The sequence below is a fragment of the Coniosporium apollinis genome (assembly GCF_000281105.1).
Source record: "Coniosporium apollinis CBS 100218 chromosome Unknown supercont1.17, whole genome shotgun sequence".
Classification (NCBI taxonomy): domain Eukaryota; kingdom Fungi; phylum Ascomycota; class Dothideomycetes; genus Coniosporium; species Coniosporium apollinis.
In genome coordinates, this window is record NW_006913279.1 from 102,535 (window position 1) to 127,572 (window position 25,038).

The 25,038-nt window shown below is 53.6% G+C and overlaps 10 protein-coding genes across 10 annotated transcripts; 6 read left to right on the forward strand and 4 right to left on the reverse strand.

Moving 5' to 3' along the window:
- Positions 1-93: 93 nt before the first annotated feature.
- W97_03983 (uncharacterized protein) lies at positions 94-1,024 on the reverse strand (the record flags this gene model as incomplete). Its single annotated transcript, XM_007781877.1, has 2 exons — positions 94-179; positions 220-1,024. 2 exons carry the CDS (start codon positions 1,022-1,024, stop codon positions 94-96), a joined length of 891 nt encoding a protein of 296 aa, XP_007780067.1.
- A 753-nt stretch (positions 1,025-1,777) lies between these two features.
- On the reverse strand, positions 1,778-5,370 carry W97_03984 (uncharacterized protein; the record flags this gene model as incomplete). Its single annotated transcript, XM_007781878.1, has 6 exons — positions 1,778-1,864; positions 1,892-2,374; positions 2,499-3,952; positions 4,014-4,226; positions 4,332-4,668; positions 4,738-5,370. 6 exons carry the CDS (start codon positions 5,368-5,370, stop codon positions 1,778-1,780), a joined length of 3,207 nt encoding a protein of 1,068 aa, XP_007780068.1.
- A 2,865-nt stretch (positions 5,371-8,235) lies between these two features.
- W97_03985 (uncharacterized protein) lies at positions 8,236-9,692 on the forward strand (the record flags this gene model as incomplete). The annotated part of the gene is made up of 6 exons (XM_007781879.1): positions 8,236-8,300; positions 8,353-8,379; positions 8,459-8,696; positions 8,822-8,935; positions 8,989-9,495; positions 9,546-9,692. The coding sequence occupies 6 exons, from the start codon at positions 8,236-8,238 to the stop codon at positions 9,690-9,692; spliced, it is 1,098 nt and encodes a 365-aa protein (XP_007780069.1).
- A 924-nt stretch (positions 9,693-10,616) lies between these two features.
- Positions 10,617-11,730, forward strand: W97_03986 (thioredoxin-like protein; the record flags this gene model as incomplete). The annotated part of the gene is made up of 3 exons (XM_007781880.1): positions 10,617-10,877; positions 10,966-11,502; positions 11,560-11,730. The coding sequence occupies 3 exons, from the start codon at positions 10,617-10,619 to the stop codon at positions 11,728-11,730; spliced, it is 969 nt and encodes a 322-aa protein (XP_007780070.1).
- Positions 11,731-13,037: 1,307 nt separating this feature from the next.
- W97_03987 (proteasome subunit alpha type-2) lies at positions 13,038-14,100 on the reverse strand (the record flags this gene model as incomplete). The annotated part of the gene is made up of 5 exons (XM_007781881.1): positions 13,038-13,156; positions 13,209-13,811; positions 13,870-13,920; positions 13,988-14,007; positions 14,057-14,100. 5 exons carry the CDS (start codon positions 14,098-14,100, stop codon positions 13,038-13,040), a joined length of 837 nt encoding a protein of 278 aa, XP_007780071.1.
- A 533-nt stretch (positions 14,101-14,633) lies between these two features.
- Positions 14,634-15,788, forward strand: W97_03988 (uncharacterized protein; the record flags this gene model as incomplete). The annotated part of the gene is made up of 3 exons (XM_007781882.1): positions 14,634-15,123; positions 15,221-15,588; positions 15,642-15,788. The coding sequence occupies 3 exons, from the start codon at positions 14,634-14,636 to the stop codon at positions 15,786-15,788; spliced, it is 1,005 nt and encodes a 334-aa protein (XP_007780072.1).
- Positions 15,789-16,494: 706 nt separating this feature from the next.
- W97_03989 (uncharacterized protein) lies at positions 16,495-18,265 on the reverse strand (the record flags this gene model as incomplete). Its single annotated transcript, XM_007781883.1, has 5 exons — positions 16,495-17,190; positions 17,245-17,561; positions 17,653-17,779; positions 17,841-18,163; positions 18,217-18,265. 5 exons carry the CDS (start codon positions 18,263-18,265, stop codon positions 16,495-16,497), a joined length of 1,512 nt encoding a protein of 503 aa, XP_007780073.1.
- Positions 18,266-19,026: 761 nt separating this feature from the next.
- Positions 19,027-20,631, forward strand: W97_03990 (uncharacterized protein; the record flags this gene model as incomplete). The annotated part of the gene is made up of 1 exon (XM_007781884.1): positions 19,027-20,631. One exon carries the CDS (start codon positions 19,027-19,029, stop codon positions 20,629-20,631), a length of 1,605 nt encoding a protein of 534 aa, XP_007780074.1.
- A 781-nt stretch (positions 20,632-21,412) lies between these two features.
- W97_03991 (uncharacterized protein) lies at positions 21,413-23,437 on the forward strand (the record flags this gene model as incomplete). Its single annotated transcript, XM_007781885.1, has 3 exons — positions 21,413-21,586; positions 21,649-23,031; positions 23,105-23,437. 3 exons carry the CDS (start codon positions 21,413-21,415, stop codon positions 23,435-23,437), a joined length of 1,890 nt encoding a protein of 629 aa, XP_007780075.1.
- Positions 23,438-23,764: 327 nt separating this feature from the next.
- Positions 23,765-24,869, forward strand: W97_03992 (uncharacterized protein; the record flags this gene model as incomplete). Its single annotated transcript, XM_007781886.1, has 2 exons — positions 23,765-24,526; positions 24,579-24,869. 2 exons carry the CDS (start codon positions 23,765-23,767, stop codon positions 24,867-24,869), a joined length of 1,053 nt encoding a protein of 350 aa, XP_007780076.1.
- Positions 24,870-25,038: the final 169 nt, after the last annotated feature.

A 25,038-nucleotide genomic window follows, 5' to 3' on the forward strand; every position in this document is an offset into this window, starting at 1 on the left:
GGTGTACTGCTTTTGGAGGACTGGCAGCGGGAGGAATGTACACGTACTCAGCAGGCTTCGACTGGACCGGTGGCGCCGGTACAGCTGTTCCGCTCATATGACGGCGATGGCTTCGTTGTTCCGGTGGAGGCGAGGCCTCGCGCGGACTGTGGTGCCTTTGACCTCCATGTCGGTGCGGACTGGATTCTCGTCTCCTTTCATCCTCATTGTCGCGCTTACGTCTTCGAGGCGGCTCAGCTTCGCGTGGATCTTCTAATCTCCTGCGCCCCGCCCTTCCGAGTTGGGTACGCTTTCGCTGCTCAGCCTTCCACGCCGCCCTCTCTGCGATGTACGCGCCGATGCCCTTTCGCCAGCTAAACTTTGGCTTCTCCGATGGCTGCTGCTTCTTGCGCTCACCGATCTCTTCGTCCTTCGCTGATCTCTTCTTCTTAAAAGACTCATCTCTCACCTGTCCGTTCGTCATGTCCCGCTGCAGCGATTCTAGTGGCTCGCTCAATGGACTTCCGCGTCCACTAGTCATGAGGGCGAGGCGCTCGGCCGTCAACTCTGCACTTCTCTTTGGCTGTACATCCCGATGTCGACGCTGATGGTAATGGTGGTGACTCCGTCCAGCTTCTCGTTCGTTTGTCTCTTTGCCGCTCGCGCGGTGCTGGCGGTGCCTCTGTTCTCGGCGCTCATCTCCCTCCTCCGTGTGAGGTGCCTCGTTCCCTGGTTTCGTCGCTGTGCACCCCTCAGTGTGCGGAGCTGCAGGCGGATGAGGAGCCTCGTGTGGCCCATCAGAGAAGTAGCCTTCAATACTGTTCATAAGCTTCTTCGACGTCGACGGCCCTTCGAGTCTCCCTGACGTCTGCCTTTTACCATTCTTCGCTCTCGCCTCTGCCGCCTTCGCTCGCTTCTGCCGTTCAGCTTCCCTGTCCTTCTTGATCTCCTCTGCCATTTCGTCGATAATGGCACCGGCGACTTTGTTGTGATTGATCCAATGCAGCGCAGAGATGACGCTGTGCAGAGGCTTCGGTATCGGCATAGGTGAGAGAACAAGCCAGTCCTTTTCTGGGCGGCGGCCTGGTGGAAATCAAGCTTTTAATGCAGCAATGTGTGTGAGAGCTTTGCTAGTGTTTGTGCTGTTGCACATCGTATGAGTGACGTAGATTGATGTTGGAACTGACCATTCAAGCGTTACGGGGAAGATCTGAGATCTGGGTGTGACTGAGCACAGGAATTGGGCAAACACGGATATGGCGATGACCAAGATAGATAGCTTTATATTTTTGAGTCGCCTCTGGTGACGAAGATGAAAACATTAACCTGAAATGATCATGACATACGTAAAGCATAACTCCTGCATTGAGCATTCCCGCTTCGCCTCGCAACGGCCAAAACCAACACGCACGTGACTAGATCATAAAAGTGACAGGGAAGCGCCGACGATATATTTTGAGGAGATGGTATGCTGCGGCTGTCTCAACGCCTGAAAGGGATTGAACCCTGATACTTTTTGTGCACGAAGATGTATGCACGACTTTTTCCTGATTGATCGATCCAAATCTATCCCGCCAAACCGTCTACGTTAGTGCTAATCACTGTCGCACGTCGAAGAAGGAATGCCCATTCGTGCCTGTAACTTGGCCTTGCATTCTTTGCTGACGCTGGTGGCGGCGAGAGAGTGTCTAGTTAAGATCCAGTGGAGTCCTGCACATTAAGAGCATCATTGTTCTCCGCTGGAGCGATTGATATTACGAAAATCTCCAACTTTCGCAGGAGGTCAGCATGGAGAAGATCATCGCTGAAACCAGTTGATGAACCGTTTTCGATCATTCACCGCAGATGCGGACGGTTCGACTTGGATACTGCGGTCGAATAGCTCCTGCACGAACAGTCAGTGAGAAACTACGGTGAACCCAAGCACACATACATCATCGTCCTTAGCGATTCTCAAATCGAGCACGAGCTGCTTGACCTCCTCGTTCCTCGCCAGGGCCGGGTAAGGTGTGCCTTGCGCTCGCTGCATACCGACTATGACCTCGCCCATTATGTCGAACTTCTTCCAGTTGACCCTCTCGTTGCCAGTCACACCGGTGTTGAGCTCCTCTCCTTTGGCGCCGCCAATGAAGGTGGGATTGCCCTCGCTGGCGCTGACAAGGTCCCGTCGATGCAGAGGTAGGTACGGAATGCGTTCTCCAGAGGAGTTTTCCCAGGCGAGACGATACGCAAAATGCGACTTTTGCGTACTCATAAGGATCTCGAGCTTCATGAAGTCTTTTGCGGTGGTGGCCGGGACGAGGTCGCGTGTGGCAGCAAGACGATGGACAGCAGTGCCATTGATGCCGGCCAGTATCGCTCCCAGAGCGTTGTAATTGTTGAGTTCGCGAAGTTTCTGTCACGGACAATTCAGGTCAGCTCATACAGGAAATATCTCGTCGAGATGGCATCAGGCTTGGAAAAAGACAAGTTCCGAGACCGTGAAGTATGCATAGGGAATCAAAAGGTGCTGATCTCACCCTGGCAACCTTCATGAACTTCTCAAGCATCAATGCCCTGTGCTTCGGCTTGTCCCTCAGCAGCACAAAGTTGGCGACCCAATATGCCAGGTGGTTGAAGTGTTCAATCATGCGATTGACGTTCACCAGGCTGCGATACTTCTTCTGCTCTTCCTTTTTCAGACTGACGTGTCTATCGAGATCCCTCGGTCGTATGGAGCTAAACATGATCCAATCCATGCGTGTCAACTCGCGCGCGATTGACTCTTCAGGCTCGTTCATAATCTGATGCCATTGTGTCTTGGTGAGCGACATGCGAGGAATAGCGACGAGGAGCCTGGCCTGTCGCTGGGCGCCCTCGACAGCGTCCAGCATCGTCTGGGAGGAGGACGCGCTCGCGGAGCTACTGGTGGAGCGCGAACCGACTGAAAGATCTACCAGCGTTTGCTCACTGTCACTATCGCCGGTACCGGGGGAAGATTTAGACGCTCCAGTCCCAGTAGCATCCTCATCAATGGGGCTTCCGCCCAACGTGCTTGCGGTGCTGAGGAATGTTTGCGAGCGTTGTCTGGAGACCTGCTGTCTCTCGTGGTACATGTCTGAGCAGGCCCAGGTGGTGTCGTCATCTTCGACAACTACTTCAAGATCCATCGCCATCTCGCGCGCGGCGACAGAGAAGATACGGTCGCTAGCCAGTTTATTAATGAACTGAGTTGCCGTGCGGCGAGTGCCTGGATGTGCGAAGTCGCCCGGATAGAGGCTGATCCATTGCTCCATGATGGTGAGATGGCGAAGCTGGGCTACGGTCCGAATCATCTGGATAGCTTTGTCGTGCTCCAGGGCTTCGAAGCGAGTGATGATAGCTTCCAGCAGCTGGCGGGGTGCCGCGAACTTACGATAGAGGGCTAGGAAGATAGCTGCGAACTTATTGTCTTGCTTTGAGAGCGGCTGTGCAAGGAGTCGCTCAACAAGTTGATCGAAGGTGTAGCCAGTTTCATCGGAGGGTGGTCCGAACACAGTGTTCTGTACCTCTGAACCTGGAGATGAGTGCCGCTCAGAATCTTGTGACTCGGAAGTAGGCGATTCTTCGAGGTCGAGAAATGACTGTTGAGATGTACTCGAGGGATGCTGAGGACGTGGTCGGGCGGGTTCAGGGAAGCGCGACTGGACGTCTTCTTCCTGGGAGAAAGGCTGACCTTTAAGCCTTCCACCGGACCACTCCGAACTTGCCCGCTCATGCCTTCGCATAAAAGGAGCGGGAGAGCCAGTGCGTACTGCTGAAGAGCTGGCTCTTTTCCGTGCCGCTGCCGCCGCCGTTGCGGTTGCTGCTGCGGGCTTAAGCTGACCTTGAACGAGAAGAAACGTCAGCGCAGGCACGGATAATGTAGGCCATGAAGATGTCCCGAGAGAAGCGTTTGGGGTGGCATGAAGTTCTGCAGATTTCTTCGGCAAGGCCAATGGATTGAGTGCAACATCTGAAGCGCACATAGGTAGGTGGTGTTGCGGGCCAGACAAAGACTAGAGGCAAACACTCACCAGATCTCCCGGACAAGATCGCCCGTAACATAACTGACAGACATCGCTGCTGCGTTTCCGGCGCAGCTTGCGAACTCTGTAGAACGGTGATGCCGCCGAAAGATGTCTTGGCTTTCTTCTCGACATCGGCAGGATCCACCTGCCGGTGAAGGGGGTGGTTATCGCACTTGCATGCGACGAGGACCGAAGGTAACGATAATCTTTGTATGGCATCTGACGGCGTACGAGAGATTAGCGGACAGCACCTCGACATGTTGTGCAGTGGAGAACTCGAAACCTGATTCCTCTAGCTCCGATCACAACGAAGGATATACTAACTCAGGGCCCCAGGCACCTGTCCCAGGCTATCCTTATCCATAACATCGTACAATGTGAGAGCCCCATCAATCCGTGGCATCGTGATATCATCATCTATGGTGCTCGGCCACTGTAGCGGTTCGTCGTCTTCTATATCAAGATCGTCAAACTGAAGCTCAATAAGTCGGACCACATATGTACTGCCGTCCAAAGATAGCTTTTTCGTAGCTACCGACGTGACAGGTGCAGACCGAAGGTCGAGTGCTTTATGTACGAAAGTAGTTTTTCCAACACCGGCGGCGCCGAGGACTCCGATATTGATCTCTTGCATGCTGTTACGTGGAATAGCTTCCGTTGACTGAATTTGGTCAGGATTTAGTCTTTGGCCCATTACTGACGTGTAGTCTGACAAGGTAGTTTAGCTTACAAGCTCGGTAGATGTGAGACTTGGCCGAGGGTCTCCTTCGAGAAGATCAGGAGACAGCGGGCCCTCAGTATCCGAAGAATCCTCAGCTTCGGAGCTGCTCCCGCTCTTCTCGTTATCCTCCTTGTCCTCATCTTCGTCCTCGCTCTCGTCTTCGTCTGAAGAACCGTCCCCGACGGCAGGTGCTGCAGGGGCTGCGGGTAGCTGAGGCACGTTGTACCGCTGAAAAAAGGGATCTTCGGAGATTTCATGGTTATCGACATCGGCGTCATCTTCAGCCTCACCGCTCCTAGGTCCGCGTTGGAGCTGCTGCGAGCTTTGAGCTGTTATGTGGACTTCATGCTGGTCGGATGCGGACCCAGGCAAACGGTTTGCTCTGGGGGCCAAGGGCGCCGAATTGGCGCGGTTCTTCAGGCCGGGCCGCTGTGGTACTTGCTGTGTCGAGGAGGATGAGCTGCCAGCGGCATTGGCTAACGACTCGCTGCGCGAGGGACGCACGTACGGCTGAGAGCTCTTCGCCTTCTCCGCACGGCGTTCTTGCTGCTGGGTCTGCCGTGACGGATTCTCCGTGCAGGAAGTCGTAGACGATCTGACGGAACGACGGGCTGCTTGACCTGAAGGGCCAGTTACTGGCATGGTGCGACCTGTCAATTTCTGATCACGGCAGGCCGGTGCAACAGTGGCTGGCGGACAGCATCGACCTGCAGCGAGCGATGCTGATACGCAGCGCCAACGCTGTCAGACATTGGGCCTGGAGCAATCAGAAGATGGTACGGCAATGATACGGACGAGGAGGCCACCTTGGGGCTGATGTACTACAGACAACGGCTAAGGCCTAGAGACATGCGTATATGAGAGTTACCAGGCACATGAGGTGCTGGGTGCGGGTGCAGGTGGACATGAAGTACTCCAATTGCTGTTTGCTTGTGCAGCCAAGCGAGCTCGAAGCCGCCTGCCCTTCTCCAGCCCTGCAGCCTTGGCGGGAAAGCCCGCGATATTTTGTGACCTCTCCCAGGCGATCGACTTCCGAGCTTGGAGCTTGACGTCCCCTTCCGTGTTAGTCTCTCCATACATCCCCCAAGCATTGCCTAATGCATCGTGCGGTCGTGCTGTTCAGTGGTTGACATTAATGACACCCCCATCAAAGCCTGGAAGATGGGGCGAGAATATGCCCTGATGCGTCATGGGACTGTGAGAACGCGCAACGGATGAGCGACGAAGCAAGCGTCATGAACCTCAGAGCGTGAGGGCAACGCTAGATGCTGCAGGATGGTGCTCTCGACCTGGTTTAGAGCCAGCAGTCACAGCTGTTCTCGCTCCCCCTCGTTTATTTAAGCTTTCCGTAGCCACTCTCCCGCGCTTCCGGAAAGTCAATTGCTGCACCCGCCACGCAGCATCTGCTGAGATCGTCGATCGTTTAATTATGATTCGCTCAAGCAGAGAATGGGGGCGTTCTGTTGGAAAACATCTAACTCTCATCAAGCGACTCTTGGACAGTTCGACCGTGCCGCTACGGGCATCTGTGAACTACGTTTCTCGTCTCCTCGCGGAGCCACCTCATCAACACGAGGAACCTCACCATCTGCAGGGTGTACCACAGCAACTCTGCGTACATAGCACAATGGAAGCGCCCAGGTCGGAAGAAACTGGCCAGTACGATCCCGACTATCGAGAAGGTTGAGAGAGCTCCGCAAACTGTTTATCAGTATCCGCAATGCGCGTACCAGCGTCATCAAACTTATCTGACTTATGTTAGAATGGCATTGTTCGTCCAAGCTTGTTTGATTCGAAGCTCTCTAATTCACTGCCCAGCCCTGAAATCTTTACAGCGGCCCCCTCCCGTCCAATTCTCGAGTGCTTGCTTTGCCAGCTACGAAGACCTTTTGGGGGCGTATCCGAGAAGTGCTGATGAGTGACTCATTGTCTTTTTGCGCATCGATTCTGAGTGCTTGAAGTTCAACGACTGGGAACTCTCGACAGAACCATCAGCGGCAGAAGAAGTTCAAGGCCGAGAGTTTTAGACGCTGCCGAGATAGTCGAGAATGCAATACACATTCGGTATGGGAACGCGTGACGTGGACTTGCGATGAGGATCGAACGAGATTCATGCCTCGGGAGGTTGAGAGTGACTCAAATCATCTTCAAAGAAGGTAAAGTTCAGCTTGAGGACCTCGGAGATCGAGGGTTCTTTGATTCTATTCACGAACAACAGTCGTTGTTCACTTCGTAGGCAGTCACGTGGTGGTGTTGGCTTTGGCAACCCCTTAGCCGGGTACATGTTTCACCGTCCCGGCTGCTTAGGATCTCGACTCACTGGAAAACACTCAGGAACTCACTGCATTAGACTCAGATCCGACTGCGGAGGCAAGGCTGCTCAATGGAGGCTGTGGAGGCTACGTGCATGACAGGCTCAGCTAGCGGCGTTCTTTGGAGGATTGTTTCATCCGCTTTCCGAGCGCTGAGTTCGTAGACATTGACCGAGACTTGAGCTGCGGAGTGTGTAAATGGATACCTCTTCATGTACTCGAATCGATGAGAGAGTCTGAGCGGCAGTAGGGACGGGACAAGCTTGCCGCCTGAGCTCATAGGAGTCCCGGCTGAACATGCTGTCGTGCCTGATCGTCAAGCCGTGCATCTAGGATGCGTGCATGGCATGACTTATCTATGGAGAAGTAATCTCACCAAACTTTATCGACTTGAGTCGGTGTCTTATCACAATCCAAAGTCTCGACTTTCCGGCTCGGACGCCTCTGTCTGGTCCCGTCTCCTCGAAGCCCGCTGAAACTTCATCGCTTTTCGGATGCTTGCATCCCGTCCCTTCCACAAGCGTACCGCCTCATTTCAACCTAATTTTGACGAACATCGCCCTGGTGACCACAGTCTTGTCGCTTGACGTTCACGTGGCATCGGAATCACTCCTAGATCACCCCATCATTTCATGCTACCAGCGGTCTGATTTCAGAAGTCCCCAGGCTAAATGAACGCCACTTTCTTCCGCTCTGAAGCTCCGACCGGCGTTTTCGTCCTTGGGTAGGTATTCACGATAGCAGCTCTAATCTTCAACCTCGGGTCTCGAGCTAATCCGGACCCCGGCACCCCTTCACTTTTATCAACCCCTTCAACCGCCTCTCTCGTCAATTGTCAAGAGAGCTTCAACTCATTGACTTGTTCACTTGGACAGCCACTGTTGGCCCTCCAGCATCGGCTTGCATCTCTTCTCTCGTTCGTCTCCACTCTCAGTGTCCTCAATATAGCTTCGACTCCTTTACTGTTAACGGGAACGGTGGTTACTAGATCTTCTGCTCAGTCCATGATCTCGGTAGTCTGCGAACCTTCACTTGCGCCTCCGTCCTCAACAATCCATCCTCTACGGACCTTCGGTGCGTCTGCCTGTAACAAGGACCGCCGCTGCTAGAGTTCTCTCTCAGTCGACTGACTTCACAACTCAGCTTCCTCTACGCAGCTTTATCGTACGATACTCAACCAGCGCAAGCCGCAAACATGCCCAGGAAGGACTCTGGATACAATCCGGTCACAGACTCTTACAATGACATGACAGCTGAGAGGTGAGTCACCCAACACTCTAACTATACGACGCACAGCTGACATATCCCACAGGCTGAAGAGAGTAACCCTACCTGACAAGTAAGACGCGTCGCACCTGTCTCAAATCACGAAAGCGACATCACCCCTCCTGCCTTCTCTGAGCTAACAAGAAGCTAAGGCTCAAGTGCAACCGCTGTAACCGCAACAAGGCACCGGGAAACTTCTCAAACAAGCAGCTTGCGCCTCTGCGATACAGCATCGCAAAGTCTGGCCGCAGTGGCAGTACTGGTGGCTATTCGTTGACTTGTCGCATGTGCACTGGTGCTCAGGTCACCGAGTTACACTGCTATATGTGTGGGAAAGACAAAGGGCTGGAATCATTCGCGAAGCAACAGCGCCGCAAGCCTGATCATGCGGTACGTGACAACCAAGTCTCGTTCATTGACTGTGTTTGCAAGTTGGCCTGACTGAGCCATCGCTGCCTTGTTATTGTGCTCCTAGCTACTCACAGAACAGCTGCACTGACAATAAATACTGATAGAAATGCTGGGATTGCATGAACGAACAGCTCGCTCTGGAACCGGAAGGTGATGATCCCGTCGACGATGGGATCGATGACGACGACGATTATGGAGAGGACGGCTTCTACGGCTCTGTAAGTTGCAATGCCTGCACATCAATCAAGGTTTATGCTCACTGATATGATAGAATGCTTATCCTGTAATGAGCAACTCCGCGATGTCAGATGCCGGTACTGGCCTTGGGAACCTCTCCATCGATGACAAGACATCAGAGAGTGGCTCAACTACCAGCTACGGCTCTAGCCAAGTCTCGACAAATGCGTCTTTGCTCGACTTCTCCGGCAATCCAGGCTCTCCTCTTGGTGGCGGCGTCAGCCTACCTGGCTCTGTTGCTGATGAAGAAGATGAGCGTTACCCCGCTCAATGGGAAGGCGTTCAAGTTGGTCGTCGGCGCGTTCCGGGCAGCAGCAACCTTCCCACGAGCTCTCAGGATAGTACCGCAGGAGCCAGCGGTTCGCAACGTACCACGTCGGGCAACTCCTTCATGGGTACCGCCTTCGACCCCACGAAGTATGGCCAAAGCCGTCGCAGAGTCCCGTCTGGCACTGCCAGTGTCGTATCGTCTAAGTCCTTCGCGTCAAACACTACTGCCACCAACAATGACAACAGGAAGTGGGCAAAGATCCCCGCTCACGTAAGTTTGACCGGCCCAACAAGAGGAGTGTTGTGCTGATAAACGCACAGAAGCCGAAGGATGAATATCCTAAACCGACCGAAGATGACGAGGATGAGGAAGATGAGGATTGGAAAACTCAGACCCAAGGGTCCGACGACGAGGAAGATGATTCGGATGACGACGATGATGACGACGATGGCCACTATGCTCACTGAGGCCGAGCACTCGACCGGATGGCCGCTCAAAGGCTTTCAGGTCTTCATCACGTGCTGAGCCATGAGATCAGCACATCTACAAGATGTTCTCTACAGTGCTCTGCTTTTCATCTTGTCGATTCGATATGGAAAGATTGGCTCTGATTTCACTTCCTCCCCTGATATGCATAGCAGCTGGGGGGCCTTCACTTTTCGTCTGACGATACTCGGGATAATGCTTTATGCACGCATTTGAGAGGGATGGGAAGGATTGTACCTCCACTGGCTTAATTACAACATGGCATTGGCTTGGTGGGTGTCGGTCGTGTCGGTGGGCTTGCTTTCTGCTTAAATGGCTCAGTCTTCTCCCATAGGCTCATGCATTCAATACACAATAGGAGTTGAACGACTCTCTGCTGATGCTCATCCGAACTGCAGTGGTTTCACGTCCTTCACACAATATCTACTCCGTTGCCCATAGAGAACAAGAGCCTGACTATCCAGTTGAACTTGATCAAGTCAGAACTATTCGTAGTGCAGGAAAGCTAGCGGTTCTTGAGGTGAATCTCTCCGGAGGGTTGGCGTGGGGCGTGGGGAGATTGCTTGTTCCATAAGTTCCAGTGCGGGCGGATACGACACTTTGATATGTGTCACGGTAGCATCTCGAGTGACGCGTGTGAGTTGTTCAAATGGGACTGTTTTCTCAACATTCGTTTCGCAGCACTCGTTTCCACAACCCAAGCGCACGGACCAATGGAACTCTCACCAGCTGAGTAATTGAGCAAAACGTCATATCAGAATTTCTGGGGAAAGCAATTCAAACACTCCACCATACGCCCGAACACACTACGAACACGCATTTCTCACTCGACAATCCTCGAAGTACCCTTGCAAACAAATCCGTATCGCAATACTATCCTTTCCAACACACCGCATCCCTTCGCGATGGCCTCCGCCACACTACCGCGATCAGCCCTTCGGGTACTCTCCCGGACGAGACCTTCTTTGAGCGCCGTCGCAACCATTAGCAAGTCGCCTGCAGCATCGAAGCCCCTGGCGAGATGTCTACATCAGTCTGCGACGAAGACATGGTGGACAGCATCGCAACGACCCTCGATGTCAGCACTGCGCCAGACCTCCACACCTGCCACCCCCAACAGCCGGCGCACAATCTTCATCCAGACAGAGCCCACACCCAACGCTGATGTACGGTCCCTCGTCCTCGTCCTCGTCCTTCACTCCTCTTCCTTCCCGCCCACAACCGTACCATTTAGCTAACCTGCCCCACCACCAGGCCCTCAAATTCAACCCCCACCACCGCGTCCTCCCCGAGAACATCCCAACCCCCTACCTCGAGTATCTCTCCCCACGCTCCACCCTCGCCCCGCCGTATCCCTCCCCCCTCGCCGCCCAGCTCCTCGCCGTGGACGGCGTGACCGCCGTCTTCTTCGGCGCGGACTACATCACCGTAACCAAGGACCCCGGCACGCCCTGGGCGCACGTAAAGCCCGAAGTCTTCAGCCTGATCACCGAGTTTGTGACGAGCGGGCGGGAGATCGTGACGGCGTCCGCGGCGGGGAGCAGCGAAGGGCAAGGCGAGGAAGCCGGGCAGGGCGGCGGGCAGCGCGACTCGCTTGAGTATGACGAGAATGATAGCGAGGTTGTGAGCATGATCAAGGAGCTGCTGGAGACAAGAATCAGGCCCGCGATCCAGGAGGATGGAGGGGATATTGAGTTTAGGGGCTTTCATGATGGGCAGGTCCTGTTGAAGTTGAGGGGGGCATGTCGGACGTGCGATAGTTCGACGGTTACGCTTAAGAATGGGATTGAGGTGAGCGGGTTTTGCTTTGTCTACGTGAAGTGTACTTCTGCTAATTTCTGGCGCCAGAGCATGCTTATGCACTATATTGATGAGGTCCGCGGCGTGCAGCAGGTATTGGATCAGGAGGAGGAGGTTGCGCTGCGAGAGTTTGCGGCGTTCGAGGAGAAATTGAGAAAGCAAGGAAAGGAAGTGCCGGCGACAACGGTGGGGAAGGGGAGTTTGGATTTCGTGGAGTAAAGGAGGCTGGTGCATTGGCGGAGAAGCTGGTTATCAGACGCAGCAAGAGTGAAGTAAGGAAGGAAAATTGATACCATGTGCTTTGATTGTCGGTTATGGATCTGACTAGCAGATGTAAACGGTACGGTGTTGCAATCACGTGGCGGCGAGCACGCTGGCCTTACGGCGGCTCCCTTTCAAGATGGCTAGGGAGAGAGCGCCTGCGATCAAGAGTGTACTTCTGTGGTCTGGTGCATTCCGTTCCCATCAGCTTAGAGCATGTGAGTTGACATTGGTGTTGTGATCAGAAGGTGATGGCATAATCTCAAAGTCTCCTAAGAGGGGCAGGTAGTGTGTTTTCTGACCCCTGTACGCGCTCATCACTGCTGCTGATACGCGTCTACAGCGACGAGCCTGGAGAGCAGTTCGACATTTCCATGCATTGTTTACCTGGAGGCTCCTGGGTACGCAATCACAGTTCCAGGAACCGAGCTCCAGATTCGATTCCGCGTATCATCATCTGAAATTGCAGTGGGAGAGCTTCGGACCACATGAATGCACGTCTACTTCAATCGCGACTCCGGATCAAGGATGTTGAGAGCGAGGAAGAACGGAGGATTGTTTTAGGCTCACCACGAACCGGCGTATCCCCAACACAATTGCTGGAGAGTCTCTTACGTATGGCTGTGGTCTCGTGGTTAGGTGCCCATCCAGTTGACAGAATTCACCAGAGTTAGAAATCATCACGCTGCCAATCCATCATCGTGTCCACCACTCCCGTTGTCATGAGTCTCCAATCATTGGTCCTGCTTATAACAGATTCACAGTGTTCCTTGCGTCTCTCTACATCTCCATCTCCATCTCCACCTTGTAACTGAATGCTTTGCTGTATTTAGTGAACTTTTAGGTCGACGGTAAGCGCAGTGACAATGGCATGGTGTGTATGCATCGGCTACAAAAATTCACTATCCATGTTAACCGGAAAGCTAGACGCGAAGCTATTGTCAATATATATCTCTCGATGTCTACTGGAGCCATCTGTACGGTGAGGATACAGGAGTGTGCTAAGCCAGCCTGCAATACCTGTTTGGTACCATTTCGAGATCGCTCTAGGACATGGACCGTTTGTTGCGCGAAAGAATCACAACCATTGTCTCGACTGCACGAACATCTAGTAGTGGCCTAGTAGTAAAGACGCTCCTTTCATATCAACGCCTTGCCGGTCTACATGCATTATGATATAGCTTTTTGAAGCAGCTGGTTTCAGAGAGTAGGCCTCTGAAGCTGGACCAAATATGTTATTATCCAGTCCACTCGTCCCCAGCTTTCTATAGGTTGGTCAAGTAGTCCTCAACCTCTTGCGCGCTCAGCTTGCGGAACCTTGGGCCTCGGGCTCCCTCTACGCCTTCATATCCAAGCAGCTTATCTGCCGGCGGGCCAACGATGCCTGTAGCACTTGTTAGTCTCCATCAACCAGACCGGATCTAAACCAAACGTACCTATCTCTATCGTCTCCCCTGTCATCTCCCCCTCAATCGACTCCTTCAAGGTAAGCAGCGCGATATGAATCGCATCCTCCAGCTCCAAGCCCTCATGAAACCTTTTCTCCAAGAAAGTCTTCGCGCTCGTCGCATTCTTCCCAATCGCCGTCGCCTTCCACGGGAAGTAGCTCCCGCTCGGATCGACCTGGTAGAGACTCGGCCCCCCCTTCAACACGCCCCCCGTCCTTTCCTTCGCATGCTTCTTCTCGGCCTCCGTGGTCCCCGCGTCCTTGGCCTCCTCCGCCTCGATCCCCTCGTCCCAGCCCGCGATCAGCAGGCTCACCCCGTACGGCCGCACGCCTCCGGACTGCGTCGCCTCCTGCATCACGCGCGCGACGTCTTGCACTAGTATCCGTGTGGGCGGGTACTCGTTGTAGATGCGCTTGTAGCCGGTGTGCGAGACTTTGCGGGCTTTATCGACCAGGATCCGGTAGTCGGGGCCCATGCCTGAGTAGACCATGCCGATGTCGGGCGTTACGAGGCTGATTTTCGAGGAGGAGGCGGCGTCGATGAGAGGCGTGGAGGACTTTTTTTCGGTGGCTAGGACGACGCCGTTTGTCGCTGGAGGGATGAGAGTCAGAAAGACACTATAGGCCGTTGTGCGGATGGAGGCTTGTACCTTTGATGCCGAGCGATGTGACACCTTGGTTTACGGCGTTCAGGGCATATTCTGAGAGTTTTGTGAGCGCTGTCCGAGGCTGAATATCGCTCTCCAGAACACATGACAGACGACATACCTATCTGGACCAGCTTGCCGCTGCGGTGATGTTAGAGGACTATATTTGTGCTGAGAGCTTGATGTTTACCTTGGTGAGAAGGTCGTGAGCGAGAAGGAGTATCGGTCCGCCATGTTGCGGGTCGGACAGTGGATTACGAGTGGGACAACGGGCTACAGCCAAGTCTCAGAGTATACACGAAGAGCTGTAGAGGAATGCGATGAGGTCGAAATAGCTCTTGCTCGTAGCTCAAGCTCCAGCAGGCACGCTCTAGTGATACGCGGCCAAAGCGCGCTGCTCACGGAGCATTTCGGCCCGAAGCTGTCAGCCACGCCAAGTCTTGATTTGACCGCGGCGTTCGACCAGTTCTAGCCTCTGCCCAGAAAGACATCTGGCCCCATTCAAGAATGCTTCCACGGGCTGTGTTGGCGTTTCGGTGTCATAAGAGCTACGACCCTGGCTAACTGTGTTTTTGAGGACTCGATCAAGCAGTAACAACAGCATAACCTGACTTCCTTTCAACCGCCTAGCAGAACACCTCCGCTAATACCTCTCGACCGTGGAATCCAGCAATACATTTTCGGCACCTGTGGGCCTCCACAGACTGCACTCTTGTGGATACCTCAGGTCTACCCATATCAATTGAACGAGAGCTTAAGCGAAAGCCATGTCGTCGAGCGGCTTCCAGGCCATGCCCGGCTGGTACTGGCCGGACGATATCTCAGGGGCACGTAGCAATGTTCCTGCGGACACAGCAAGCGAACCGTTGACGACAGAGAGCACTCCGAAACAAGAAACCCCGCGCCATCAGCCGAGTCAAGGGCCGAGTCAGGAGGAAAGACAGAGGCAAAGACACTGGCGGCCGCGAACCTGTCGAATCTGCCTGGAAACGGTCGATCCGACGTTCCACCCACCCTCAGAAAACCTACCAGGCTTTCTCCAGTCTGGCCCCTCGGTGACGTACGACTCGGAGGAAGGTCGTCTTCTCCGGCCGTGCAAATGTAAAGGATCGTCGAAGTACGTTCATGAGAACTGTCTGCAGGCGTGGCGGCACGCCGACCCGGCATATGGGAGGAGGAATTTTTGGCAGTGTCCGACCTGCGGCTTTCGGTATAGGCTGGAACGCATGCATTGGGGTCGGATTATCAGCAGTGCAGGTAAGGGCTGGCATCGGACATTTAAAGTCACACTCGGACGCTTGAGATTGTCCTGTTCCATGTTCCAGAACTTTTCGCTGACCATGAAGAAACACAGCTGCCCAGATCACGTTGACAATCACTCTTTTCGTACTCGCCACGTTCCTTTTGGGCTTCGTAGCGGATCCCATCATCAACATCTACCTGGATCCTTACGAGCACCTCATCCCAATAGGCGGTTCTAGCGACAGTCGTTACGCGGAGCCAGAAGACCCAGCATCTTGGTTCGAACACTTTCTCAAGGGCTTCGCTTCTCTTGGCCTGTTGAGCTTTCTCAAGGTCCTACTTGCCTCTCCCTGGCGATGGTGGAACATTAGAGTATCGGGCGGCATGGGCGGTGGGGGTCGTGCGGGGAATACTGGACGAGATCGCTTGGCGAATATCAGCTGGGTCGTTGTACTCATTGGAGTTGGAACGTTTTTATATGTACGTACTCATCCAAGCAACTATGAGGTTTCAGTTGCTGACGTTGCTTCAAGGGCGTTTGGAAAGCTGTCCGGACGTGGACTCGCCGCACTCTCGAGAAGGCAGGCGAGAGGGTCATGGACGTCCAAGTGGACGATGACGACGAAGACGAAGATGATGAACCGGGAGCAAGTAGCGCTCCGACAGGCACCACTACATAGGAATCGACCGGCAGAACATTAATCTAAACATCAGCGTGCCCTCTCCTTTACTTCCCATCAACCGCACATCTTTGAGTTGTCACGTGCCGTCAACGGCGTGTCAATCAGTCTGCGTGCGAATAGAGACCGCTTTCCGGATCCGTTTTGGGGCAGACGTCTTGTATGTCCCTTTTTACGACCGGAAAGCACTACCAAGCGGTAATCAAAGCGACTCTCCCGGGTCCTTCAGGGACAGTGTGGGTGCGTTGCAACAACGGCTTGGTACATCTTTCCTTGGGCCACCCTGCTGGGTGTCAGAACCTCGAACGTAGTGCTACTCATAGTACGCTTGTATATATAAGCTCTTCTCCCAGAAGCATTCAGTAGAGCATATGGACTCGTAGTTGGATATATGTATCACTATCAGGAGTGGCTACAGCTTTTCCTCTCATCATTGAATGTCTTTATACAATAACGAGTAGAGTACCGTACTACAAAACAAGTGAATGACTCCCGAGGTCGCTAATACAACAGACAGCCATTTCAGCCTCCGAAACATGCTACGGAGATAGCAGCCAATGTCCGTCACCAAAGTCACGTGCAAGTCTAGCGCCGTAGCACCGTCTCGGTATCTCGGATCTTTTATCTCCTGCGCGCGCTGTAATTCTTCCATGAGATTTTCGTTTAATGCCAACAACGCTCTTAAAAGATGTAGCCCTAAGAAGTCTTAGACCTTCTCATGGCGGAAGTCAATAGTCTTTTCAGATTTACTGGCAGCCCGTTCGACGCCGGCGGCTGAGAATGTGCTCATTGCGCGTTCTGCACCCTCTGCGTCCTGCAAGGCGTGGGGGATAATCTGGTCTCCGAAGAGTTCATCCATTTGCTCGAGCGTCCTGCCCTTGGTCTCCGGGTAGAAAAAGATGTAGCAGAGCATGGCGACGATGTTAAAGACGAAGAAGGCGTAGAAGAAGCGGAACCCAACCTGTCCAAGGGCGATGGGCGAGATTTGTGCAAAGAGCAGGTTCAGGCACCAGTTTGTCAGCGTGGAGAGAGAGTTGCCCTTGGCTCGGATCTCGATGGGGAAGATTTCGGCTGGATAGACCCATGATATAATGCCGGTCATGGTAAAGAACAGGCTGAAGACAAAGTTCATGGCCACCATGGACCGGAGCGCTGCGGCGTTGGTAGACGTCCCGACGTCGAGGACGAAGTACTGGCTGAGGACTGCATTGACGACGAGGGACAGGCCACAGCCAATCGCGGAGACTATCAATGGCTTGACGCGGCCGACCTTGTCGAGGAGGTATAGGCCGATGGCGCAGTAGACGATGGAAAGAGTCCCCGATATGCCAACAATTTCTAGAGATGTCCCCGTATCAATCCCGAGCAGCTCGTAGATGCGAGGACCGTAGTAGTTTATAACCTGATTGGTTTAAGCTTTGGGGTTATGATAAACTTGAAGAACAGATTCACTTACGTTGACACCAGACAACTGTCCAAACGCCTGAACACCGCAGCCCAGGAGAAGTCTCCGTCGCCAAGTAGGCTTCGCAAGCAAGCCTCTCCAGGTCATCTGTGATCGAGTCTTGTCGGCTATAATCGTATCCCGGATCTCGCGGAACTCGAGGTCTAGGAATTCCTCATTGTCGCCTGTACCGTGTAGTTTCTGGAGCACGACTCTAGCTTCCTCGTGTCGGTCCTTCTCCATGAGCCAGCGGGGGCTCTCGTGGAGAAACCAGATACCCGCAGCCATTACTAGACCAGGGACGACCTGGAAAGATAGGGGGAATCGCCCTGTTATGTTGAAAAGAAGTCAGTCTCTATGCCAGCAAGGAAACGATGGATGACCTTCGCACAGGAAGGGTACGTTGAAGGGAATACTGACACTGGAAGTGGCTATCGACATGGAAAGAGCCGTATCCAAGCCACTGCGCTGCGAAGAATCCCCACGAGAGCATAAACTGCAAGAGACCGCTCAGCTTCCCGCGATCCTGGGCTGTTGCGATCTCAGACTAAAGCGTCGTTAACTGGCCGTTCGCTTCGTCACCGTTGATGTGTCGTCTGGTAACTCACACAATACATTGGCACGATTGCCGAAAGTAGACCGACTGAGATACCCGCGATGAACCGCCCAGCGATGAGCATGCCAATTGTTGTGGCGCCACCCTGAAGAGCGCAACCGAAGACGGAGATGACCGCTCCCACGAAGACAGTCATCTTGCGTCCGAGGAGATCTGCCAACCAAGAGATGGACAGCGCGCCCAGGATGGCTCCACCGGTGAATGAAGAGACGATGCCGCCGACTTCAGCATCGCTTGGATCGCCAAAGTACTCGATAAATAGGGGTTGTGCGATGGTGGATGAAATGATGCCACTGTCATAGCCGAAGAGGAATCCTGTGCCAGATTGTCAGCTTGAAGACTGATCGGATGCTTCTAAGACTACCTACCACCGATGGCCAGAAAGATGGCCGAGCCAGCTGTTACCAAGCGACCCATGATGCAGGTTGAGGTTCTGTTCTTGCTTGTCGAGTGAGAGGCGATGAAAGAGATGCCTGGGCTCTGGAGATGAGATGGATATCATTGTCTTCGAGTACCTGGGTCTTTATATACAACAGCGACTATGAAGACGACAACACACATCTCGAAGGCGACCAGGGACTAGTCCCTTGGGACCAGATAGCCCGAACGCGAGATGCTTGGCAGAGGTTTAGCATTGACTTGGCAAAGGCTTGGTGCTGCTGATTTATCTACGGAGTATGGGCACCTTACCTCCACATGTATTCGGCCGAGAGTGCAGTTGAGACGCCACCATGCAAGTTTTGTCCGACTCTTAAGCCGATCGATGGCCAAGGCGTCCAGACCCATCTCAGCCCTACATGCAGGAGGCTTGAGTGCGCGGGGGCAGGTACGATAGCGCGATACGTTCGGGTTCGACTGAGCCGCAACCCGAGCCTGGGGCCTGCCCGCTCGAAGATTCATTCCTAACTTCGGACAGCGCTTCCAATCTAATAGCACTGCGACTCCTCCTCGCCTTGTAGTCGCCCGACGCGTTCGGGATATCTGAACACGGCCACCATCGTGAAGTAGTACTACTACGACGGTTGGGATATGAACGGAAAGGCTTGCCCCAGCTTGGCCCAGCGCCCTCTTCCTCACCGTCAATACGAAATTGTGTCGGCGCAGAGCGATACGTTGACTTTTGACATCGATTCTTCTCCAATACCCTTCCCCCAGACCTCCGCAGAGCAACAGACACCATGACAGCCCCTCAAGTTCCAGCTAACCAGCTGGTGGACCGGATATTAGCAACGCATGTCAATGAGAGATTCGTGGAGGTGGCCGAGTCTCTGACCCCTCGACTGAACGAATGGATTGAACATCCTCTCGAAGTCGTAACGTTTGAGCCGGATCCATCTAGCTACTTCGGCTGCCGAGTACGTCACAAACATACCATCAACGAGCTAGAGTCACTCCAGTGGGGAAGAGGAGAGGAGTTCATTCTTGATTTCGGATCACATAGAGCGGGTTATTTCTCGTTTCACCTCTCTGCCGAAGGCCTCAATGTCGATGCCCCAGTCCGGCTGAAGCTTACCTTCGGCGAGGTGCCATACGATGTGACGGAAGAACTGCACCCTTGTAACACCTGGATCAGCACCAGCTGGCTTCCGGACGAAGCAATTAACATCGACTGGCTACCCAGCGATGTCGACATGCCGCGCCGATACTCTTTCCGCTATGTACGAGTTCAAGTCATTGATACCTCGCCAAAATTTAAGGTCTTGTTCTCCAGCATCCGGGTCCGTGCTGTGAGCGCTGTCTCACCCACTCAAGCGGTCGAACCAGCCGATCTCGACGACGAGCTCTGGACCAGGATGGACGAAGTCAGCATGCGCACACTCCGCGACTGCATGCAAACTGTCCTGGAGGACGGCCCCAGACGGGATCGTCGTCTGTGGTCGGGCGATCTCCGCCTCCAGGCCTTGACAAATTACTGCACTTTCAAAGATTACTCGCTCGTGAAGCGGTGTCTATACCTCTTCGCCGCTCTACCTCGAGAAGACGGCTCGCTTCCGGCCTGCTTGTTCGAGAAACCGAAGCTTACCCCAGCAACGGATTACATCGTCACTTACGAAGCTCTATACGGCGTTATTGTGTACGACTATGCTTGCGCGTCGAGGGATCTCGAGACGGCGGAGGACCTCTGGGAGACGGTTCTCAACAGCATGAAGATGACCTTGTTCCACGTCAGCCCGGACGGAAAGTTTTCCTCTGAAGGACCAGGGTGGAAATTTCTCGACTGGGCGGAAGGCCTAGATACTAACGCGGGGATGCATGGCACTACGATTTTCTGTTGCAAAGCCATCAACAAGCTTGCAGCGATGCTCGGTAAAGACGAGCCATATACGGACATCGTCACCAAGATGACTGACAAAGCCGCGGATTTCTTCGATGAGAAACAGCAGGTTTTCGTCAGCGGCGCGGCCAACCAGGTCTCCTGGGCTTCGCAAGCGTGGATGGCGCTGGCTGGTGCTATGCCACCGGAGGTCTGCAAACGAGCGTTGCTGAATGCTATGGCCTCCGAAACTGCCATCAAGCCTTTGACTCCATATCTCTTTCACTACGTCGCCGAAGCGCTCGCGGTATCTGGTGCCGAGGAGGAGTGTCTCGACCTGATGCGAAGCTATTGGGGCGGAATGTTGCGGGCGGGTGCGGACACTTTCTGGGAGTGCTTTGACCCTGAGAACCCTCGCGCGAGCCCGTATGGTGATTGTCATAATAACAGCTATTGTCATGCGTGGAGTTGTACGCCTTCGTATCTGCTTAGGAGCGTGTTGAGGGATTACCTAAGGGCTGAGAAGTAGTGGTAGAAGGCGTCATGGCTTAAGAGTGAATACATCCCATAGGCAAATCCCAGAGGTTGATGGTGCCCCTATAATTCTCCGCTGTTATTTAACGGTAGCCTTCACCAGTCTCATACAGTTATATGCGAATACACAGGTCGCGCAGCATAGTATTGACTTGTAATAACAGTTAGATCTTGATAAAAATTTCTGAACGTTGAAAGCGCGTCTTCTTCGAGAGTAAGGGGAGAAAGTCGAAAGCGTTGATGGTGTGGAAGACAGTTCCTGGCTTGCTGGAAGTGGTCAGCCTCAGGTCCAAGGGTCTTCCGAAAAGGCCGTTGCCGCACGGAAGGTGGACAGCGCATAAGCGCAGTTCACAAATCAAAGGTTTCTTCGGTGATCAATACATTGAATGGCTGCACTGCCAAGCATCTTGTGCTCTCTATCCCATGCAACCGATCTAGCTGTTCTACAATTGACAAGATTATGAGTCCAGTTTGACACTGAATCTGATTGAAAACGCTATGAGCCGAGAAGCGGCAACCGGCTTTCTGATTGGCCTGCGGTTCGACTAGGGTTATCCATGTAGGCGCAGGGCACTAAATTCAAACTCCCGTCAAGACGCAGGGATACCTGTGCGGTGCCTGCGCTATCCCCGCTGCGCAGAGGGGCTCCTTCTGGTGCCTGGCAGCGTTCGATTTGTTACCTAAGTACAGCCTGGGTTATGTTGTTAGTAAAGTCTTGTGACCACTACAGCTCTCATGCGAGACCTTCGGAGCAGTGAGGAAGTTATTTGAGAACCATGAGCTTTAACTTCTCTTCGAAAAGGAAGAATCAGCCGACCATTCAGCAGGGCCCAGCAAACGGTACTCGAAACACCAAAGAAGTTGACAATGTGTCGTCAAAATTGGCCGCCGTCAAGCTAGACACAACGGCAAGTGGCCGTCTGATCGTCGGCTGCGACTTTGGCACCACAGTTAGATACCCTAGAGCCCAGCTTAACTATCAATGTAGACTATAGACTTACCTATAGTCTAGTACTCGGGCGTGGCAGTCGCATACACAGGAACTCCTGACGATATAGACATCATCAAAACATGGCCCGGCGGCAATGGCATCACATCGGAAAAGGTGCCGACGGAAATAGCCTATGATGCCCCTACAGCAGGCCCCAATGGCCCGAAAGGCGAACGGACAGTCAAGTGGGGATTCCAGGTTCAGCCGGGAGAGACGCGGCTGCGGTGCATTAAGCTGTTTCTCGACCGCAACCAGAAGCTACCACCTTACATCTCGTCCTTGGACACAGCCACGCAGCTACGGAAGTACGACAAGACGGTCATGGATGCGGTGACCGATTACCTACAGCTAATATATAAGCATACCATGGACACGCTCAAAGTCCGGTACGGACAATCGTTTATGGCAACGACCGAAACGGACTGGATCTTAACTGTGCCTGCAGTATGGTCGGATGCAGCGAAGAATGCTACGCTCCAAGCAGCGGAAAGAGCGGGCATGGGTGACATGCACAGTCTGCGACTTATCAGTGAGCCGGAAGCAGCAGCAGTTTACACATTCAAGGCGATACAGCCGAACAATTTACGGGTCGGGAGCAGCTTCGTCGTCTGCGATGCGGGCGGCGGGACCGTTGATCTCATAGCCTACAGGATTATTCAGCTCAACCCTCTGCGTATAGAAGAATCAGCAGTAGGTGCCGGCGGCCTCTGCGGCTCAGCTTTACTCAACTATCGCTTCGAAGACCATGTAAAGGCGCGTATTGGCGGGGAAAGATACAAAAACATGAAGACCAAGACCTGGAACATTGGCCTGAAGTACTTCGAGGAATTTGTCAAGAGAAACTTTAACGACAACGAGCAGCAGGATATCAGTATACCGTTTCCAGGCCTACCAGATGACGAAGAGGCGGGACTGGACTGTGGATTCCTGGCTATGACTACAGAGCAGGTCAAGAGCATCTTCGATCCTGTGGTACAAGAGGTTATCAACTTGGTCGAGGAGCAGGTGGAGAGTATACGGCGAAAAGGGGGCAATGTGTCCGGAATTGTGCTGGTCGGAGGATTCGGACAATCGAACTACCTCTACAACCGCATGCGCTCCCACTTAAATTCAGAAGTGCCTCCACCACCGTACACTGAGCGACCGACACACGCTGCGGCACTGGGTCCGCACTCGGGTATTGAGGTCATGCATCCGATGTATGCGTGGACGGCAGTTGTCCGAGGAGCCGTGTTGAGAGGCCTGGAGGGAAGCATTGTCACCAACCGTAGAAGCCGATGGCATTACGGGACGAGCTACGCGACTGTATTCGATGAAACCAGGCACCCAGTGACTGACAGGTATTGGAGTCCATTGTGGGAACGGTGGATGGTCAGTGATCGGATGCAGTGGCACATTTCCAAGGTAAGCAAATTCAATTACCACTATTCGTCTGCCTCACGTTCTACAGGGCGCCACGCTAATCCTTTATGTGTAGGGAGAACAAGTCAATGAAAATCAGCCCATATCCTTCCACTATACGCGCAACTTCCGGCCTGGCCAGTCGCTCATTGTCGAGGATGACCTGATCGCATGTGATGCGGAAATCGCGCCCGATTCGTACCAAAAGGACTTCATCAATGTCTGCACGCTGACGACAAATCTGAACACCGTACCTAGGGGTCTCTTTACTAGGCTTACGACTACGAAGGGCGTAGAGTTCGATAACCTGGACTTCACGCTTGACATGAGGATTGAGAGCGCAGGGCTGATGTTTGAGCTCAAAGTTGATGGTATTAGATATGGCGCTGTGAGCGCAAAATTCCATTGAACATGCCTTGAAGTAGAGATAGATGTAGTGGGCGTTTATGCGCGATACCCAGAGGCCATGAATTGTCGTTTTCCATCATTTGCACAGGCGTTAGTGGCGGTGATTAATTCATACCGGTGACCGATGCAACAAGCATTCGTACTGATCACTAGCATTATCCTTAGGCAATGAGCACCGCAATTGTTGCGCAGTTACGGCGATGGGAAACGACACGTGATATCGCGTAGATTGCTGCGGAGTTGCCGCGGAGATTCTGCGGCGACGCGAGTTATGCTATCGGCGCGCGGACCCGAACCACTCTGTATACATCAACAACGTCTTAGTGAGATGGTGAGTACTCGATTCGTATCGCCCAGCCCGTTGCTCATAGCTTTTAAGGCACCGTCAATACCGAATAGAAAGCGCGGTAGGCCAAGTAAAACAGCGTCCGTAGCACCAGCGCCGTCGAACTCGCGCGCAAGAGTCGCAAACCCTAAATTACGGCCGAACAAGAAGCGCAAAGACGCGCAAACAGGCTCCGAGCCAGAGACCACAGATGGAGGCAGCTCACATGCTGTCAGCTCGAACCGCAAGAAGCGCAATTCTAACGACACAGATGACGAGGACGACGAACGCAATGCTGAGCGTCCGCAGAAGCGCCCCAAATACCAACACCTCAGAGCTCACACCCGCCACATTCCTCAAGATACCATCACCACCAAATGGATCAATCTTCCTCCACCCGCCCAGCAGGCCGTCCGAACGCTCTTCAAAGCCACTAAGCGACCCGTCCTAGCAAGCATGCGCGAGGGGCAGCGGCGCACAGAGGCCGAACTTACCTTGAACGCCGTGATTCAGAAGTTGGAAAAACGACTGCCGCGGATGCCGTTCCCGCCCAAGACGAAAGACGCGCATTTCGATCTGGAGAAGGTGCTGGAGCGGAACCGGGTGCTGGAGGGCGAGCTGACACCTGCGCTGCATTGGGTTGAGTTGCTGAAGGGGGAAGTTGAGAAAGAGGAAGAAGCGCTGGAGAGGGATAGGGTGGCGCTGGCGGAGCTCGAGGCGAACGCGAAGGTGGAGGAGAGGAGAAGGAGGAAGCAGGGGAAGAAGGTTGGTTGGGCGCTTTTGAGCTGTGTGGGAATCCTGCTGATGTTTTGACCAGGCACATCCGCTCCTGATAGAGAGTCTCGATCACGAGTACGAGGGCGATGACGCTGAGAGTATTGGACTCGTTCCATCATCAACGCGGCCAGATCCGTCGCTCTTGCATAGTCTCGATCCGGATTTGAACCCGCTGCTGGAGCAACTGCAGAGTCATCTGGAAAGTATGCAGGCCAATTTGGGGCAGCTAGAAGGGATTGACGATGCGATGGTCAGCGCGCGTGAGGCGCTGGATGATGTGCTGTTCAGGCAGGCAACTGCGCAGCAGTACGAAGCACTATCGGCATTGTAATACCTAGGGAAGCTAAATAGCAGGAATAGCACAACAAGCTTTAATCTCAGGTTTCCGCTTCGCGCCGCGCTACAGAGGCATGGCATTGGAATATATCTATCTTCCTACAATCGTTGTGTGCTGTAAAAGACAGGGCTGTCAACGAATGCGGCTGAGGCAACATTTTAAG